Source organism: Cavia porcellus, unplaced genomic scaffold, assembly GCF_034190915.1.
Source record: "Cavia porcellus strain 051 isolate PalLab524CR breed Dunkin Hartley unplaced genomic scaffold, mCavPor4.1 scaffold_6, whole genome shotgun sequence".
NCBI lineage: Eukaryota > Metazoa > Chordata > Mammalia > Rodentia > Caviidae > Cavia > Cavia porcellus.
The window spans coordinates 78,898,312-78,917,178 of NW_026947489.1; the positions used below are offsets into that span (position 1 = coordinate 78,898,312).

At 37.4% G+C, this 18,867-nt stretch overlaps 1 protein-coding gene across 4 annotated transcripts in view; it reads right to left on the minus strand.

The window, feature by feature from the left end:
• The window catches only part of Efcab5 (EF-hand calcium binding domain 5), a 170,982-nt gene that overhangs the window by 13,492 nt on the left and 138,623 nt on the right, over positions 1–18,867 (minus strand). For 3 of the 4 annotated variants that reach the window (XM_063251107.1, XM_063251105.1, XM_063251106.1), the window contains 4 exons: positions 16,928–17,031; positions 5,939–6,192; positions 4,109–4,395; positions 3,621–3,717 (listed from right to left, as the gene is read on the minus strand). In XM_063251107.1, coding sequence (XP_063107177.1) covers positions 3,621–3,717; positions 4,109–4,395; positions 5,939–6,192; positions 16,928–17,031 — 742 coding nt within the window. The remainder of the gene's footprint in view (positions 1–3,620; positions 3,718–4,108; positions 4,396–5,938; positions 6,193–16,927; positions 17,032–18,867) is intronic. The other variant, XR_010048216.1, reaches the window with a different exon arrangement.

An 18,867-nucleotide genomic window follows, 5' to 3' on the forward strand; every position in this document is an offset into this window, starting at 1 on the left:
AAACATGAATTTCAAATTAAATAGAGAAATTTTTTCACTTAACTGATTTTAAAAGTCTTTAATCAGAACTCAAAATAGTGGTGTTATTATCTGGAAAAGTTGAAACCATTTGAAAACTTCAAAATTTAAAATCAAAAGGGGTGGTAAGGAACACAAAGATAATTGCTGCTTTGATTTTCTTTTTCTCTCTGAATAACTTGGAACTGAGAATGTAAGGGATCCGCATGGACTCCTGTAGAAGAAGTGAGCCTGGAAGACTCCTTAGAGCCTGTGGACAAGCTTGAGTCTAGGCTTGGGAAGGAGGTGTGGTCACTTTACAGAAACACAGGTTCTAAGGCATCAGAGATTCTTGTCATACAATGGAAATTAGCTCTTCTTGGGAGAGGTATGGGGCACCTACAAAAGGACCAGGTAAGGCTGGCAACAGAGATCCAAAGAGGAGTAGGGAGAAAGAGCCTCAAGAAGGTGGGCAGGTCTTGCTTTTCCTGTAAAAGACAACAACTACTAGGAGTACCTGAAGCACAGAGACACATGATAAGAGCTATTGATGAACTACTGAATACACAGCTAACCATGCCGCTACTGCAAGTGGTCACAGCATTTATATACAATAAGCAGCCTTAGGAAGCCAGGCCTGCTGAATGGAGCTGCTCAGTGCAGTATTATAGGTGACTACCTTCATTTAAGGCAGGCCAAGCTCCTTAGAGTTCCACCAGAATACAAAATACCCCTTTTTCAAACTATGGTAAAATGGACCAGAGTTGGGAACAGAAACCATGAGACAGTATGGATGTATCACCAGTCTTAATTCTATCTTCTTGGTAAAAATCATTAATTCAGAAGATATGGTGGGTTAAGAACTCTGCTATGTAATACAACAGTGTGTCACCATTCAGGCAAAACCTACTGATATTGCTCATGTAATTTCATGCTAGGAATGGCCATTGATTAGGAGCCTTAGTTAAAGTGCTAGAAGGCCATGTAAACTTTGAGCAATAATGGATTTCCCTGCTAGGCGACTTCTCTCCTGGCACAAATGGAACATTGCCCCCAAAGAGTTTCTCTCCTTTCCTCCATCCAGGGAGCTTAGAATTTTCTGATATAACTGTATTGGAAGAAGAGAAGATTTGTATTTGGGTGGCCTATGAACTTTCTTGATTGCTACAGACTGTGATAATGCTAAAGATTTGGTGGCGGTGGTGTTAACAGGGCACTCCAGCTCCGCTAACTGCAGTTATAATTCCTGCCATGTGAGGGCACTACTGGAAAGCGGAAAGTGGTCGGGATCGTGGCGCGTTCAGACTGCTCAAGAATCAGCTGGCATAGTTCAAAACAGAGGCAAGCAGAGAAATAGAAATTTGAGTGTGTGTTCAGACAAAGGAGCAGTACATGACAACAGAATAGGTAGTTCACATAGGCAAAGTGAAGACAGATCCTGGAGAGATTCCCTTGAGGCATTGGTGCAACGCCACAAATGGCTCCCGTGGCTAAAGATGAGCCTCTCATCTGCTGAGAGCCAATTCCTGAGCAACTTGCAAGGTGGAAATAGAGAGGCCTGCCCCTTAATCCCCTGTGCGTGTCTGACAGAGGGACTGAATTAGACATTGGTGGATGGCTGAGTCCTTACCCAGGAAGGGAACTGTAACTCAGAGAGCACATAAGGGACCCTGGACACAGGCTCCCAATTAGGGGCTGGCAAGACCAAAGTGGAGTAGGGATTTGAGAAAATATTAATTGATAAACTGGTCACACTCTGGGGATGGTGAAGCTGGGCTTCATGGCAGACACTAAATCTACTTCAAAAAGAAGAGTAATAACCAGGTGAGGCTGAGTCTGGGAGTTAGGCAGGCCAAGGGCACAGCTGTCAGAAACATTTCTTCTGAGCTTTAATTCCTCCATGAATGGTGGACAAGTATAGGCTGAGTCTATAAAAGCATACAGTGAAGGTGGGCATGGTGGTGCATTCCTGTAATGTCAGTTCTCTGGGAGGCTGGAGCAGGAGGATTTCAAGTTTGAGCCCAGCCTGGATAACTTAGTAACCTAGTGAGTACCTGTCTCAAAATTGTTAAAAAATGAATAAAGATATGAGGATGTAGCTCTGTGTGAAGATTTCATTCCAAGCTCCCTCTCCCCTCACCACCAAAGTACACAGTGAACAAATATTCATTTTTGTGGTTGGACCATTTCTACTAGCTCGTTAGAAGCTATACCTGTAACACCTATGAATCCAGAGGCTTCCGTGAATGAGCTTAGAGCCACAAGACTATAATGGAAGCCCCATTTCAAATAGGAATTCTGAACTTGATTCAGATCAATTATGGTCTACATTCAATTGTGTTAAATTTTATGTGAATCTCATATTCTCTCCTGTTCTCTAACATTCCTATAATTTGTGAATCATTTCACCTTCCTAGCCAGATGATCTCTTTCACATCCATCCACCTGGATCACCATTGCACCACCCTATGTTACATGAGTCCACTTCTCTGGGGGCACCTTTTCCTTCCTAGGGGTTTCTCTGACTCTGAGGCTCTCTGTATATGTATTTGAGAAATGCAGAAACCATCTGACTGGGTCTGGAATCTGCACAGAGTAGAAGAAGGGGAGAGGATGGAGAAGGCTAGGGCTAGGGAGTGATTACTAATTTTCCTAAGGAAGGATGAGCTTTTTATAAGAAAGCAGAATCAAAATTGAAATGCATTTCTTGATAGCTCACGCACGTGTATGGCTCGAGTTGTCTATGGAGGAATACAAATGAGCGGAGGAACATAAGCTTGGGTTTGTATATTTACTTTTGGATGTGACCTACTCTCTGTGACCAAAGAAGCGTCACCTTCTCAAACCTCAGAGCCTTACTCTCTGTTGTCCTGCTGATTCTCCTCTTCCCAAAAGTTTGTATTACTAGTCTGTATAGAGGAATGAGCTATTATTTTCTTTGGTTCTTTAATGAAGCTGAAAATAATAACAGCTTGGTTGCTCATGTCCCTATTCGCACTGAAGCCTGTATTTGCTTTTTTTTTCTCTTCTCTTCTCTTCCCTTTTCTTATCTCTTTCCTTCTCTTTTTTTTAATCTCTTCTCTTTTCTTCTCTCTCTTCTTTGTTGAGATGAGTGTCTCATTGTGTCACCCAGACAAGTTTCAAACTCTTGGACTCAAGTTTATCTTTTGGCCTCTGTCTCCCGAGCAGCTGAGGCTGTAGACACACACCATGATGCCTGGCTTTGCTTTTTGTTTTTGTTTTTTTTTTAAATGAATAATGCATATGTAGTCAGTAGGTGGGAGATATTAAATGCACTTTTGAATTCTCATATGTATAGCATAGATAGTAACTTTGTTGAACACAGTAGATTGTGGTCCTATTTTATTTTTGTCTCTCTCTTTTTTTTTTTTTTTTTGGTACCAGGGATTGAACTCACAACCTCATGCTTGCCAGGCAGGCACTTATGGCACTGAGCTAAATCCCCAGCTCTGTGTTCCTATTTTTAAAAAAACTTAACAATTATAACATCTTCTCCTAAAAATCTATGAGCTCCTTGCTTTATTCTAATAAAAATTTTTCTTAGTTACAATTGCTTTTTATTTCTGTTAGTATCGATTTAAACTGAGTAAGTAGGAACTTACCTCTGATATTTTCATCAATAACCCGTAAATTAACTTTCATATGGCTAGCAGTTGGGTCAAAGGAACAAATACGGTCCACTAAATACTTGTTAACATACTGTGAACAGAGAACAAAAGTAGAAGTCACTCATAAATAATAAGGTCACTAATAAGTAGAGACACAGTGCGCAGTTCACATGACTGTATTTATATATATTTTCAAACAGGTCAAACCAACCTATAATGTTAGATGTCGAGATCGTGGCTGTGAATGGGGTGTGTGAGTTGGGTTGGGGGAGCTAATGGGGAAGGGCACAAAGGAAGGCTTTGGGGATGCCACTAATGCCCTGCTTTTTTTTAACCTAGGTGCAGGTTATATAAATGTGTCATTATGTGAAGATTCTTTCTTTTGTATATTTGTGAACTGTGTCATTATATTTCATACATGTATATTTATATAAGTTGTTATTCAACAACAGCAACAACAAAAAAGCAATTTAAAAACGTACAAGTTTACACTGATCCCAGCTTCCAAAGTCATCTGAAAATTCCAACTCTGGATGAAAGACTAAAATAACTCCTTTCAGAATGTCACGTATTAGATTTATGTTGAGTTCAAACTCCTGGGGCTTGCCGTCTTGAGGAGACTTTGGCTCTGCTTGAGGTTTATGTTCGTAAATCAAGACTGACACGAAGTCCATGGGACTGAGTAGTTGGAAGCATTGCTGCAGCTCCTGCAGCATGACTCGGAAAAAGAGAATTCCTGCTCTTTGGACTTCCCCTGTTTTTTCAATTTCTGGAATAACAGAGTAACATCTTACATTGACATTCAGTCAGACACATTCTGAGCATATAGGATTCTAAGCATAGTCTAGTAAACATTTTCCTTCAGGAAAAAGGAAGTTCAGGTCCTATGAATTTAAACAATCTTAAATTTCTTTGGCAATAAAATCAAAAGGGAGAAATGGAATTACCCTAGTACAGTTCATAGGAAGGAAGCTTTAAGAACTCGGGTTTCAGGGTTAGACCTTAACTTAAATACATGCTCTTTCTCTTATTAGTTCTATTTTTCAAAATATCTTTCTCTTTTTACCTCACTGGTGAGCTGTGGGAATTAGATGATATACATAAAACATAATATACATAAAAACATATTGTCTTAGGCTTTACATATAATAAAACTCAGGAGTTTTCTCTTTCTCTTCCTCCCCCCCTCCTCTTTGTCCTCCCCTTCCTTTTCTTTCCCTTCTCTTCCTTTACCACCTCCTTCTCCTTCTTCTGAGACAGAAGACTTATTATGTTGCCCAGGTTGGTATCAGATCCTTGGATTCAAGTGATCCTCCTGCTTTAGCGCTTTGCATAAATGGGGCAAAGGTGACAGTCCCCATGCCTAGTTTTCTTCTTTCTTATCCTAGTCTATGTAATGGTTAGTAGTCTCAAATAGTGTTACTTTAATTTTATCTACTTCATTCTAGCCAAGAGTTTCTATGCCTTCTTTTTTTCTTACCCTTCTCTCCAAACTGCTACTGTGCTAAGAGTAGCCTAGTAATCACAAAAACTAGGATCTAATCTTGGCTCTGTCACTAGCTTGTTATTGTAACTAGCTTGGAAAATCCACTTGACTTTTTTTTTTTTTGTCTTTTTCCTTTTTATCGGTACTGGAGATCGAACTCACGACCGCATGCTTGCAAGGCAGGTGCTTATGCCGCTGAGCTAAATCCCCAGCCCCTCCATTTGACTTTTGGGTTTTAACTCCTATTCTGAAAGATGAGATGTTCTGATTGATTAATGCTGTGTAATGAAAAGTGTCCCCCCAACCTAGGTTCAAATCCAGCCTATACCATTTTTTTTTGTTTGCATTCTCTGAACATCACTTTCCTTATCTACAAAATGGGGTATTTCCAGTTAGCTCATAAGATTATAAAGGTTAAATGAAAGAACATACCTAAAGTGCTTAAATCATAATGGGGCTTTTTTTTTTTTTTTTGATACCAGGGATTGAATTTACGACCTCCTTGTGCTTTGCCAGGCAGGCACTTATGCTGTTGAACTAAATCCCCAGCATTGGGGCATTTAATAAGGCTATTTCTATTTTGCCTTTATGAGTCCTTTCAATTCTAAGACTGTATGGATTTAACCAAGATAATATGATTCCATGTCCTTTGCTTTACAGACCATACTCATAAGGCTAGTACTTCATAGAGGAATTCTTTTCACATGGAAAGATCTATATATTGAAATAATTCATGTTAGAAAAAGGAATCCTTCCTCACATTGCCTGTGATTTATCCCAAATCTATTAGACCCATAAATCCAGACTGTTACCACATTAACTGTACCTAAAACAATGTTTTTCTTTATTTCTCCGGAGAATTCTCCCAGTATTTCAGAGCAGGCAGCATGGATCATCTTTGTCATTTTCTGTAGATCTTTATATTCTTGGTATAACAACATTTTGGTGTGGCCAATGTTAACATCAAGGAGTCCCAGAGCCTCTCCTGTTCTCTCACGAAGCGGAATTACTATGTGGGTCTCCCCATAGACAGAGGCCAAAACAACTTCAGAACTGTCTATACATTTAAAAAGGAAATCTCTGAAACCAAATCCAAATAGACACAGGGATATTAACCACCATCCTGTTTACAGAGTTCCATACCAAAATACAGAATTACTCTCTCTTGCATCCACCCAACTCCCACCACTAAGCCCTTGTTGCTGTTTCACCTGCTTACCATGCTGTACCCCTGGATGTTGCAGGGCTCTCAGCTCAGCTTAGCTGGCTCTTTCTTTGCTCAAACCTCCTTTCAGCAGGGAAGCCTTCCCTACCACCCAATCTAAAGTAGCAGTTCCCAAGTTAGTCTGCATTTCCATGTTCTGCTCTATTGGCTTTAGTATAGAGGTACTTATATGGAACTGTTGGGTTTTTTCCTTCACTTATAGCCCAATCAGTATTGGTTAGTTGAATACCAGAAAGAGTAAGGAGTGTTAGGTTGGGTTCCCCAGAAGCAGAGCCTAACAAGGATGCTTTATGTATCCTTTATGAACAGAAGGAGTACCTGTTCTCTGGAGAAACCTGAGAGGGACTGAGGGAAGCAGAATAGGGAAACGGGAGAAGCTAAGTAGGATTGTAATTTCAGGTGAGGTAGATCTGGGAGGTCTACTGTCCTGTCCTGAAGGAAGGGAGGGGTCTTTCACATCCTGACGTTAGTTAATGATTGCTGTAAGCTGCTTTGATCTGTGCTACCAGTCTTGGGGTAGGAGAGTGTTCACTGTAACTCCAAGGTACCTTGGTAAGAGGCTCCAATTCCTTAAGGGCACACCTTCAAAGAAAATTACAATGTGAAGTGTTGTTACCTGCAGCAGCACTGATAGCAGCTGGCAAAAGGCATAACTGGGGATCTGGACAGGGCATCTATATTTGCTTTAGTGAAATTTTAGTGGAAATGTATTTCCTCCTTCTTTCTGTAGTGAGGCATAGACATATCTCTTTTTATTTCTTTTTCCCCATCTCTATGATACAGGGATGCTACCCCTTTATTCTTTGACAAAGGGGCTAAACACCTTCATTGAAAGAAAGATAGTATCTTTAAGAAATAGTTCTGGAAAAAATGGCTTTCCACATGCTAATGATTGAACCTATACCCATAGCTCTCATCATACAATAAACTAAAATAGAAATGAAAGATCTAAATATTAACACAGAAAGAATCCATTGGAGGACAAATAGATAACTCTTGAAGACATAGGCAAAGATTTTATGAACAAAATCAGTTGCACAGGGAATATCACAAAGGCTCAATACCTGGGATTACATCAAAGCTTCTCCTCAGCAAAGGAAACTGTCAACAGAGTGAAGAGATAACCCACAGAATGGGAAAATATTTTGCCAGCTAGTCCTCAAAGGATTAATCCTAAAAACTAAAAAAAAATTAGGCCTCTCATATTTAATGATCCAGTCCAAAAATGGGCATGTGAAATGAGTAGACACTTCTCAGATGAAGCACAAACAGCAAGTAATTACATAAAAACGTTAAACGTGTCTGATCATTAGAGAAATGCTACTTAAAACAGTGCTTGGGTTCCATGTCACTTCAGAAAGAATGGATATCATCAAGAAATTAACCAATAAGAAGTGCTGGCATGGCAGTGGGAAAAGGAACCATTCTCTATTGTCAGTGGGAGTGTAAACTGGTATAACCACTACGGAAATCAATATGAAGATCCCTCAAAAAACTAAAACTAGGTTGCATTTGACCCAGCTATTTTCTTCTAGGTATCTCCCTCAAAGAGTTGAAGTCATCATACCACAATGATACATACATAGCTAGGTTTACAGCAGCACAATTTATAATAGCTCAATCTTGGAAACAGCTCACACACTCACCAGCAGATGAATGGGTAAAGAGAATGTGTTATTTATATAAAACAGGGTACTACTCTGCCATAAAGGATAAACTTGACATGTTTTTAGGTAAGCAAATGTGTCTTGAGACAACAATCTTAAGTGAAATTAGTCATACACACTGGGGCTGAAGATTTAGCTCAGTGGTGTAAGTGCTTGCTTGGCAATGTGAGGTTGTGAGTTCAATCCCCAGCACATGCACACACACACACACACACACACACACACACACACACACCAGACACACAAGTTTAAATATTGCATTGTTTCTCTTTTTTAAGAAAAACTGAGGATAGATATTGGGAAGTAGGAAGAACATGTTCCAATGGAAAAGGTAAAAAGGGAAAGGGGAATGGAGAAAAAAGGAAGAGAAAAGGGATTTTTAAAAAAGAATTGAAGGAGTTGGGCCAAGGCGTGGAATCCCGTCCCAGCCTGGTGGAACTCTCTTCCTCGCCTCGGGGCCAGGCTGCGGTTTCCTGCTGGGAACAGTGAGTCTGGCGGAGCCATAGAACCCCGGCCCAGCCTGGTGGACCTCTCTCCCTCACTTGGAACAACACTTGAAGCTTGAAAATATAGGAAGATGACAAAATGAAAGACCAAAATGCAATCTCAAACATCCAGGCCATCCCAGGAAAGCATAGGAGCCATGTGCATAGAAGAAAATACATGCCACATACCTGAAATAATAGTAACTGAAATAAAAAAACAACTTTGGGAAGCCTTAAAGGAATTCAAACTAAAAATAATCTCTCAGGTAAAAAAAGAAATGATAAAAGAAATGAAGGAGATGCTGAACATATCTAAAGAAGACACAGTTAAAAAATTGGAGGAACTAAACAAAAAGATAGAACCCCTGGATGAATAATATAAGAAACAAACAGAATATATAAAGCAGATGCAAAGAGATATACAGGAAATAAAAAACTCCATTGAAAGTTGTAAAAACCGCCTCAATGAATGTGAAGATAGAATTTCAGACCTTGAAGACAAGATTGTAGCCAGTGAACAGGAAAGGAAAGATCTTTTAAAAATAACAAGAAATCAGGAAATAACAATTCAACACCTGTAAGATGACGCAAAGAGGAACAACATAAGGTTGATAGGGATAAATGAAAAAGAAGGGGACAACATAAAGGATATTTAGAGGAGTAATAGCTGAAAATTTCCCAAACACGAGATGGGAAACTGCTATCAAGATCAATGAAGCATACAGAACCCCAAATAGCCATAACCAAGATAAAACTACACCCAGACATATAATAATCACCATCCCAGAAATCAAACAAAAGAATAGAATATTAAAATCTGTCAGAGAGAAAAGACAGATCACCTATAAAGGAAAACCTATCAGAATCACAGCAGACTTCTCAGCACAAACAATATAGTCAAAAAGAGAGTGAAGCATTTCAGATCCGAAAGGAAAATGATTTCCAAAATAGACTGATGTACCCTGAAAAACTGTCCTTCAAAATCGATGGAGAAATAAGATACTTCCATGACAAAGAATAGCTGAAAAACTTCGTGATCACCAAGCCAACCTTGCAAAGAATACTGAAAGACAGCCTAGATACATTTAGGAAAAAACTACTAAACAAAGCAGACAATTAAACAGAATAGAAAGATAAAGATGCAATAGCAGAAAGATAACATGTCAACAATAAACCAATATATAACAGTTATAACCATTAATGTAAATGGTCTCAATGCACCAATTAAGAGAAACAGACTGGCAGAATGGATCAAGAAACAAAATCCAACCATATGCTGTCTACAAGAAACCCATCTAACCCAAAAGGATACTCACAGACTAAAAGTCAAAGGATGGAAAACAATACTTAATGCAACAGGAATCAAAAAAAAGTGGGGGTAGCTATTCTGTTTGCAGACAATGTGAACTTCAAGCCAATAATGATCAGAAGGGATAAAGAAGGGCACTGCATACTGGTTAGGGGAAAACTACAAGAGGAAGAGATAACTATCTTAAATATATATGCACCAAACTCCAGAGCACCCAGTTACATAAAACAAGTACTAACAGAAATGAAAAACCAAATTATCAGTAACATAATTGTAGCACGAGATCTTAACACACCATTGACACCAATGGACAGATCAACCAGACAGAAAATCATCAAAGAAATAAAAGAACTAAATTACTCCTGTGAACAAATGGACTTGATAGACACATACAGAGTATTCCACCCAACAACAACAGAATACACATAATTCTCAGCAGTACATGGGTCATTCTCTAAAATAGACCATATATTAATTTACAGAATATATTTAAATAAATGCAAAAGGGTTGAAATTATTCCTTGCATGCTATCAGACCATTGTGCTATGAAATTAGAAATTAATGATAAAAGATACTACAAAAATCCCACAAACACATGGAAACTGAATAACACACTCTTGAGTAATCAGTGGGTCACAGAGGAAATTAAAGAAGAAATTAAACAATACCTACAAACAAATGAAAACACAAATACAACTTACTGGAATCTGTGGGATGCAATGAAAGCTGTCCTCATAGGAAAATTTATTGCACTGAGTTCCCACATCAGGAAAACGGAATGAATACAAATAAATAACCTGATGTTACATCTCAAACATCTAGAAAAAGAAGAGCAAGTCAAGCCCAAAGCCAAAAGAAGAGAAGAAATTACAAAAATCAGAGCAGAAATCAATGCATTAGAGACTAAAAAAAATCCAAAAAATCAATGAATCAAAGAGTTGGTTCTTTGAAAGAATAAATAAAATCGACAAGCCCCTAGCCAACCTTATTTTTAAAAAGGGAAGAAAAAGCTCAATTTCATGGAATAAAGAATGAAAGAGGCGAAATTACTACAGACCCTATAGAAATATAGAAGATCTTCAACACCTATTTCAAAAACCTCTACTCTCAAAGGTTTGATAACACAGAGGAAATAGATTCCTAGAAGCATACGAAGTACCAAAGCTAGGTCATAAAGATGTAAAACTGCTGAATAACTCAATTTCTATTAATGAAATTGAAAACATAATTAAATCTTTACCTGCAAAGAAGAGCCCAGGCCCAGACGGATTCACTGCAGAATTCTTCAAGAAATACAAAGAAGACCTAATGCCAACACTCCTCAAACTCTTCAGTGAAATTGAAAGGGAAGCAATCCTTCCTAAATCATTCCTAGAAGCAAATATTACTCTAGTACCAAAACCTGAGAAGGACCCAACTGAAAAAGAGAACTACAAACCAATTTCCCTAATGAACACAGATGCAAAAATCCTCACTAAAATATTGGCAAATAGGATGCAGCAAATCATCAAGAAGATCATATACCATGACCAAGTGGGATTCATCCCAGGCATGCAGGGATGGTTCAATATACATAAATTAATAAATGTAATACACCATATCAATAGAGCCAAAAGTAAGAATCACATGATCATTTCTATAGATGCAGAAAAAGCTTTTGATAAGGTCCAACATTCATTTATGATAAGAACCTTGTAGAAAATTGGAATAGATAGTCTTTACTTCAATATAATAAAGGCTGTCTATGACAAACCAACAGCCAATATCATACTAAATGGCCAAAAATTGAAGGCCTTTACTTTAAAATCAGGCACAAGACAAGGATGTCCCTTATCACCGCTTCTATTTAATATAGTACTAGAAATACTAGTCAGAGCAATTAGACAAGAGAGTGAAATAAAAGGCGTAAAGATAGGAAAAGAAGAAGTTAAATTATCATTATTTGCAGATGACATGATACTCTATATAGAAGATCCCCAAAACTCCACTGAAAGACTCCTAGATATAATAAATAAATTCAGTAATGTAGCTGGATATAAAATCAATACTCAAAAATCAATAGGGCTTCTATATACTGACAACAAAATCACAGAGAGAGAAATAAGAGAAGCCACACCCTTCACACAAGCAACCAAAAAAATGAAATATTTAGGAATTACTCTCATGAAAGAAGTGCAAGACCTATACAGGGAAATTTATAATGCACTGAAAAATGAAATTGAAGACTATCTCGGAAAATAGAAAGACATTCCTTGCTCATAGATAGGAAGAATAAATATTGTGAAAATGGCCATTCTCCCAAAACTTTTATACAGATTCAATACAATCCCGATAAAAATACCATCAACATACCTCATAGAACTCGAGAAATCACTCCTAAAATTCATCAGGAGCGAGAAAAGACCTAGAATAGCAAGGACAGTCCTAAGCAGCAAAGGCAAAGCAGGAGGCATCACAATCCCTGACTTGAAATTATACTACAAAGCAACCGTAGTAAAATCAACATGGTGCTGAAACCAAAACAGAGCCAAAGATCAGTGGAATATATTAGAAGATAAAACCACAACTAAAAACACACTCAACCACCTTATCTTTGAAAAAGGGGCCAAACATGTTCACTGGAAGAGTGACAGTCTCTTTAATAAATGGTGTTGGAAAAACTGGCTCTCCACATGCCGAAAACTAACACTAGATCCGTGCCTATCACCATGTACTAAAATAAAATCTAAATGGATCAAAGATCTAAATATTAAAACAGAAACACTAAATCTATTGGAAGACAAATTGGTTAAAAACCTTAAAGACATAGGAGTAGGTAGAGAATTCATGAACAGGACTCAAACCGCACAGGAAATACTTCCCAGAGTCAATAATTGGGATCACTTCTTATTAAAAAGTTTCTGCATGTCAAAAGAAATCTCCAGCATAGTGAAAAGAAAACCCACAAACTGGGAAAAAATCTTAGTGAACTGTCCCTCAGACAAAGGACTTCTGTCTAAAACATATAAAGAATTTTATAAAATCAGTCCCCCAAAATTCAAAGATCCAATCCAAAAATGGGCATCTGAGATGAATAAACAATTTTCAGATGAAGAAATACAAATGGCAAATAAATATATGAAAAAATGTTCATCATCATTAGTCATTAGAGAAATGCAAATTAAAACCACACTGAGATTTCATCTCACTCCTGAAAGAATGGCCAAGATCAAGAAAACCACCAACAACAAATGCTGGAGAGGCTGTGGGGAAAAAGGAACTCTCCTGCACTGTTGGTGGGAGTGTAGAGTGGTGCAACCATTGTGGAGGTCAGTCTGGAGATTTCTCAGAAAGCTGGGACTGGAAGCCCCATTTGACCCAGCTATTCCACTTCTAGGCATATTCCCAGAAGAACTTAAAAGCATCATGCCACAGTGATGTATGTGCACCCATGTTTATAGCAGCACAATTTGTAATAGCCAGATCTTGGAAACAACCTAAGTGTCCATCAACTGAGGAATGGATAAAAAGTTGTGGTATTTTTATACAATGGAGTACTACTCAGCTATAAGGAATGATCACATTGAGATATTTATAAATAAATGGGTGCAGCTTGAGACCATACTCATAAGTGAAATAAACCAAACTCACATGTACAAATACCGAATAGTTTCCCTAGTGTAAGAAATGATAAGAATACATAAAAGTATGTGGTAATCAGGATTCCCAATCATATTGGTTTGAAGCCATATAATGTTTTCACTCATTAATTGCAATGGTTTTAACCTGGGTTGTTCGATTTTAGTATCTGTGATAGTACGAATAGCTGTTTTGAAGAAAGCAACACATCATAAAAGCTAGTGCTGATTTAATATCTTGATTTGAAGTCCTAAGAGCTGTTGTACATCTGTTTCCACTGGTTTCAACATGTTGTATCTTACTATATTTTACTATATGCGATAGTATAAACAAAATTTTTTATAGACAAAGAGATAATATAGAAACCGTTGTTCGTTTTCTATTAGCTGGTTCTAAATACCCTGTAATTCTTTCATCCTCTTGAATGGCTTCACATTGTCTTGATATGCTTGATGCTATAGTATACGAAGTTATACTCGAATAATTCAAGGAAAGAGGCACTATGGTGACTACTATTATGTTAGATTACCTGGGGGTGAAACACAATGATGCTTAAATTGTTCGGTTCTGGCCTGTGTTGTTCTGTTATAATGTCCTCTTTTATCTCAATCTCCCTCTTTTTAAAAAATTAATCTATTTTTTCTTATTTTTTTTCAATTAAGGGAAAACTAAATTAAAAATAGTGGGATATATTATAGTAACTTTTTAATTTTCCTATTAACCTGATTTGAACCCCAGTATTTCTCTCTGGTTCTGTCTGATTTTACTATATTCTATTTTGTTTGATAATATCAAGTTTGAGGGTATAGGCAACCACTTTGAAGGCAATAAGATTTACTATGATGCCCATTATGGTTTGACTACTATTTTTTTTTGAAGTCCTGTAAGGTCTCCAGGTTTTATTGGTCTTGTTCTGTACTTCTTTGATCAATTCTATTATACTTGATGATATAGGCAAATCTTTTTAAAAATAACAAGAGGCACAATGGTAACCATTTTTATCACCTGGTATTCTATTTTTGCATCATGTACTATGCCCATCCTTCTGTTCTAACCAACTCTGTTTTGTTTAGTCATATTTGGTTTTATTCTCTTCAAAAAAAGCAGTAAGAACTGTGGGAGTAAAAAACCCAAAAAGTGTAATTGTTATTGTCAAAAAGAGAGGAAAGGAAGATGGTCTAAGGGATATAACTGCATGTATGTTTGAGTGTGTAGGATGGAAAACCATATTACTGAGCTTTTGTTGGATCATTGAATAGAACTGTCTGCAATCTCACTGTATGAATGTCCACTTTATATGCTTTAATTTTATAATTTGGACAATGGTTTCTAAGATGACAATATGTAACCTATTAACTAGTGATTTCTTACTGTATATTTTTTTCTTGAAATTCTGTATTACTTGTACCCTTTTACTGCTTTGTTTTTTATTTCCTTTCTTTTTTCTCTTTAAATAAAAAAAAGAATAGGAAAAAAGAGATGGAAGCAGAGGTTTTGTAAAGGGGGAGGAGAAGATGGGTGAAAGGGAGGAGAAGGGAATGAGAAAAAATAATTAAGATATACCAGGTACAGTACAAATTCCCCATGATATGAATGTGATCATTATATATGGCAACATGTACTAGTAAAAAATTAATTAATCAATTAAAAATACTAGTGCTAGCGAGGAATGATGGTACATGCCTATAATCCCTAATATTTGAGAGGCTGAGGCAAGAAGTTTACAAGTTTGGAACCAGCCTGGGCATCTTAGTGAGATGTCTCAAAATAAAAATTAAAAGGGGTAGGGATACAGCTCACTGGCTAAGCACTTGCCTAGCATTTGTGAAGCCCTGGTTCAATCTGCATCACTACCATCACCAAAAGCAAATGAACAAGTAAGGAAACAAGTGCTTCTCCCAGTCTCAAAAAGCACATTTACAATTCAGAATATCAATCATGTAATGACGGATAGGAGTCTGTCTTTCTGCTAGTATTCCCACCTTTTGCTACTGCTGAGATACAATTTATTGTATTTATGAAAACCATAGTTACGGGGTAGCATACTAAATTTTTCAGGCATAGTAATAACAAAGCTTATTATCAGAATTCCTCCAAAGGTATTTGCTTAAAGTCACACACAAGAATCCAGAGTCCTGGAGTCTGATGTTACCAGGACTCCACTAAAATTCTTTTTGTTTTCAATTTTAATTTTTATCATCACGTTTGCAGTACATATTCAGCAAAACCATGACTAGCACAAGAAATAACTATGTTGAACAGATCTTGAGACAGAATGAACATTCTAGTATGAGGCTAAATTAAAATTTAATAACATATGTACCTAAGTATCAAATTAGCCTAATAATCCGAGTAGAGTTAAGGCCTATGCAAGTACATGGACCCCCCCCCCCCCCCCCATGAAACAGTCAGTACCTTTTGCAAGATGTGTTCTCAGCTAAGATCTGTTGGACATCTGTTCAATGTTGTAGAATTCCCTGCCTTCCACAGGGGACAGCCCTTCTGAGTATTTTAAAACTGGGTCTTATTGAATATAACATCATTGATTTTATCCCTCTCTCTTCCTCTGCTCAACTTCTTTAAATAAAAAATAAATGCTCACAAGCGACTTAACATTACCTGATGAGCTCTGGCAAGGAGGATTATTCTTAATCACATCAGGGTTTTGTTGAATTAAATGTTTACATGAAATTTATAGAAAATAAAGCACTATCATATTTTCAAATATGCAAATCTTTTTCTTTTCTTTTCCTTTTTTTGGGGTCTTTTTTTCCCCTACTTTCTTTTTGGTGCCAGGAACTGAATTCAGGGCCTCACGCTTGCCAGGCAGGCGCTGTGTCACTGAGCTACGTCCCCAGCCCTGCAAATTTTTTTCTTTCTTTATCTCTCCTTCGCTTTTTCTTTTCTTTCTTATGGTGGCACTAGGGATTTAATTCAAGGACACTATAGTACTGAACTATGTCTCCAATATCCTCAGCCCTCACACCTTTTTAAATTTTTTATTTTGAGGAAGAGTCTCAATGAGTTACCTAGACAGGCTTGGAACATGTGATTCTTTAACCTCAGCCTCCAAAACAAGCAGGGATTACACGTGTGTACGACTATACCTAAGCAAAAAAAAAAAAATCCCATAATTTTAATACAAAGTGTCTATGGAATATGTTTTTAAAAGGACTTTAAGGGAAAAGAGTTAATATGTCCAGGCAAATAATGTTCTACAACAGTTTTTCTTTAAAAACCAATCAAATGAAGAACAGATCAATGATTTCAACATTTAGGGATGGGTTGAGAGACTAATTAGAAGTGCTAGAATTGTCCTATACCTATTTGTGTTGACTCTAAATATATATGCATTATTAAAACTCATAGAACTGAAAACAAAAATAGTGCGTTTTCTGTATGTACCTTTTGGTGTATGTAAATTCTGAGTTTATTAGAATGAATCAGTATGTAATAGTAAGCAGAATGTGTTTTTCACATCTACTGTCACATAGAAAAGCTGTCTCATACCTGAAGATGCATGACTTCCTGAGAATGGTAGGAGGATTGGCGTGGATTTCTGTTAGACCCTGTTGCCCTGTGGCCATCATTTTGCGTAAAACATAGTCTGAATCCTTGAAAAGAGAAAGTGATTTCATTAAAGAGGAATAATTAGACCTCATATTCTCATAAAGGCTTTCAGGGACAGAAATGCGCAGAAGAATCGGGAAAGTTTAGATGACCTCTAGCTTTAAGGCTGGTGACATTTTACTTATTTAGTACAATGAAGGCACAAAATGTTCTATAAGAGAAAATTTTTAAAAGAGCAAGATTTTTAAAAAATAACTTTTTTGTAGTACTAGAGACTAAACCCAGGGCCTTCACACTGAGTTACATCCCCAACTCTTTTTGATTTTTATTTAAATTTTTAAAATTTTGCGTCAGAATCTCACTAAGTTTCTGAGGTGTCCAAGCTGGTCTCAAACTTGTAAGCTTACTGTTTCAGCTTCCAGAGTACTGGTATTACATTGTGTTTATATAGTTTTTATGACATTAAAAGTGCATTTAGAACATTCAAAAATATAGAAATGTCCAAAGAAAATAAATGCAAAAAAGATTATCCAGTGAGATCTTTGTCTCTACAAATGCTGTTCTTGTCAAGGTTACGAGTGAATCATTTTCAAATCATTGGGCAGTCCCTAGTCCTCATTTTAAAAGTACCTCTTGGCACCAGCTGATTCAGTGAATAACTACCTTCTTGAAATAATTTTCTTCTGTTGGCTTTTGGGACACTGTGGTAGATTGACAACTGGTGGTCAGTTTGTAACAGCCAGCTGAACAGGGTCACTGGTGTCGGGTATGAATGGCCCACCTGAGGATTGTTACCAACAAAACAAAAAGGAGAACTAAGAGGAAGAGGTGGTGGTATTGGTTCTCCTGTTGCCACTGATTGTCCTACAGGAGCTTATCAAACTTCTTTCCTGATATGAATTTGGCTGCTCTGATAATCATAAGAGCTGGGGGCCTTGTCTCTGAGAATGGCTGTGGTTCACTTTGGGGGCAGCTCTGGTCCTTACTTTGAGTATCGCTTCCTGGCTCCAGAGAGGAAGAGTGTGATGTTTAATCTACTGGAGAAGCTAGTCATGCTGACTTCCTGATATAAACTCAGCTGTTCTTATTGTTAGAGAAGCTCAGGACCTTGTGGTTGCTGAGGATGGCTGTGGTACTTTTGGGGGGTGCTGTGGTCCTTATTTTGAGCATCGTTTCCTGGCTCAACTGCAGAACCCTCAGCGTAACTGGCACAGACTTTCATTCTGCTGGCACAGACTTTCAAGATTCAACTGCTGACCTTTGGGCCTTCCCAGGACAGATTCATGAAACAGACTTGCATGAGTCATTGTTGTGAGCTGTAGGCCTCCATTTGGACTTGTGAAAGGCATTGTCATAGACTCTAGGTCTTCAGCTGGACCATGAAGGACATTGCTGAGCGATGTGTGGCCTCAGCTGGATTCTTTGGGGTCTTTAGTGTGGACACATTTCCTGAACTTTTTGTGTTTGACTCTTTGGGGATTATGATAAAATAATACTATAAATTATGTGTCCTATATTAAGTTGTTTTCCTTACAAACCTTGACTACAACAGATGCTACTCATTCCTGGTTTTTACTAGGCATTCCTTGAAATTCTTGTTTCTGATTTATTTCCCTTTCATTTATAGGCTTCCAACCTGGAGGTCATGACCTATTTGTAGACTGTGAAAATATTTTAAAATCTTGATCAATTTTTTTGTAGACACTAGTTTATAAGAAAGTAGTATTACTATATTCTGTAAAATACACTAAATTTTAGGAAGACAAATTTAGTTAGGAGGAATAAAATAAGGGTATTTATGAGCCTGCTTTAAAAAAATAGATTTTGGAATAAAAGAGAAAACAGGATAAGAGGATCTGTACAGGCTGTATGCTGAATGT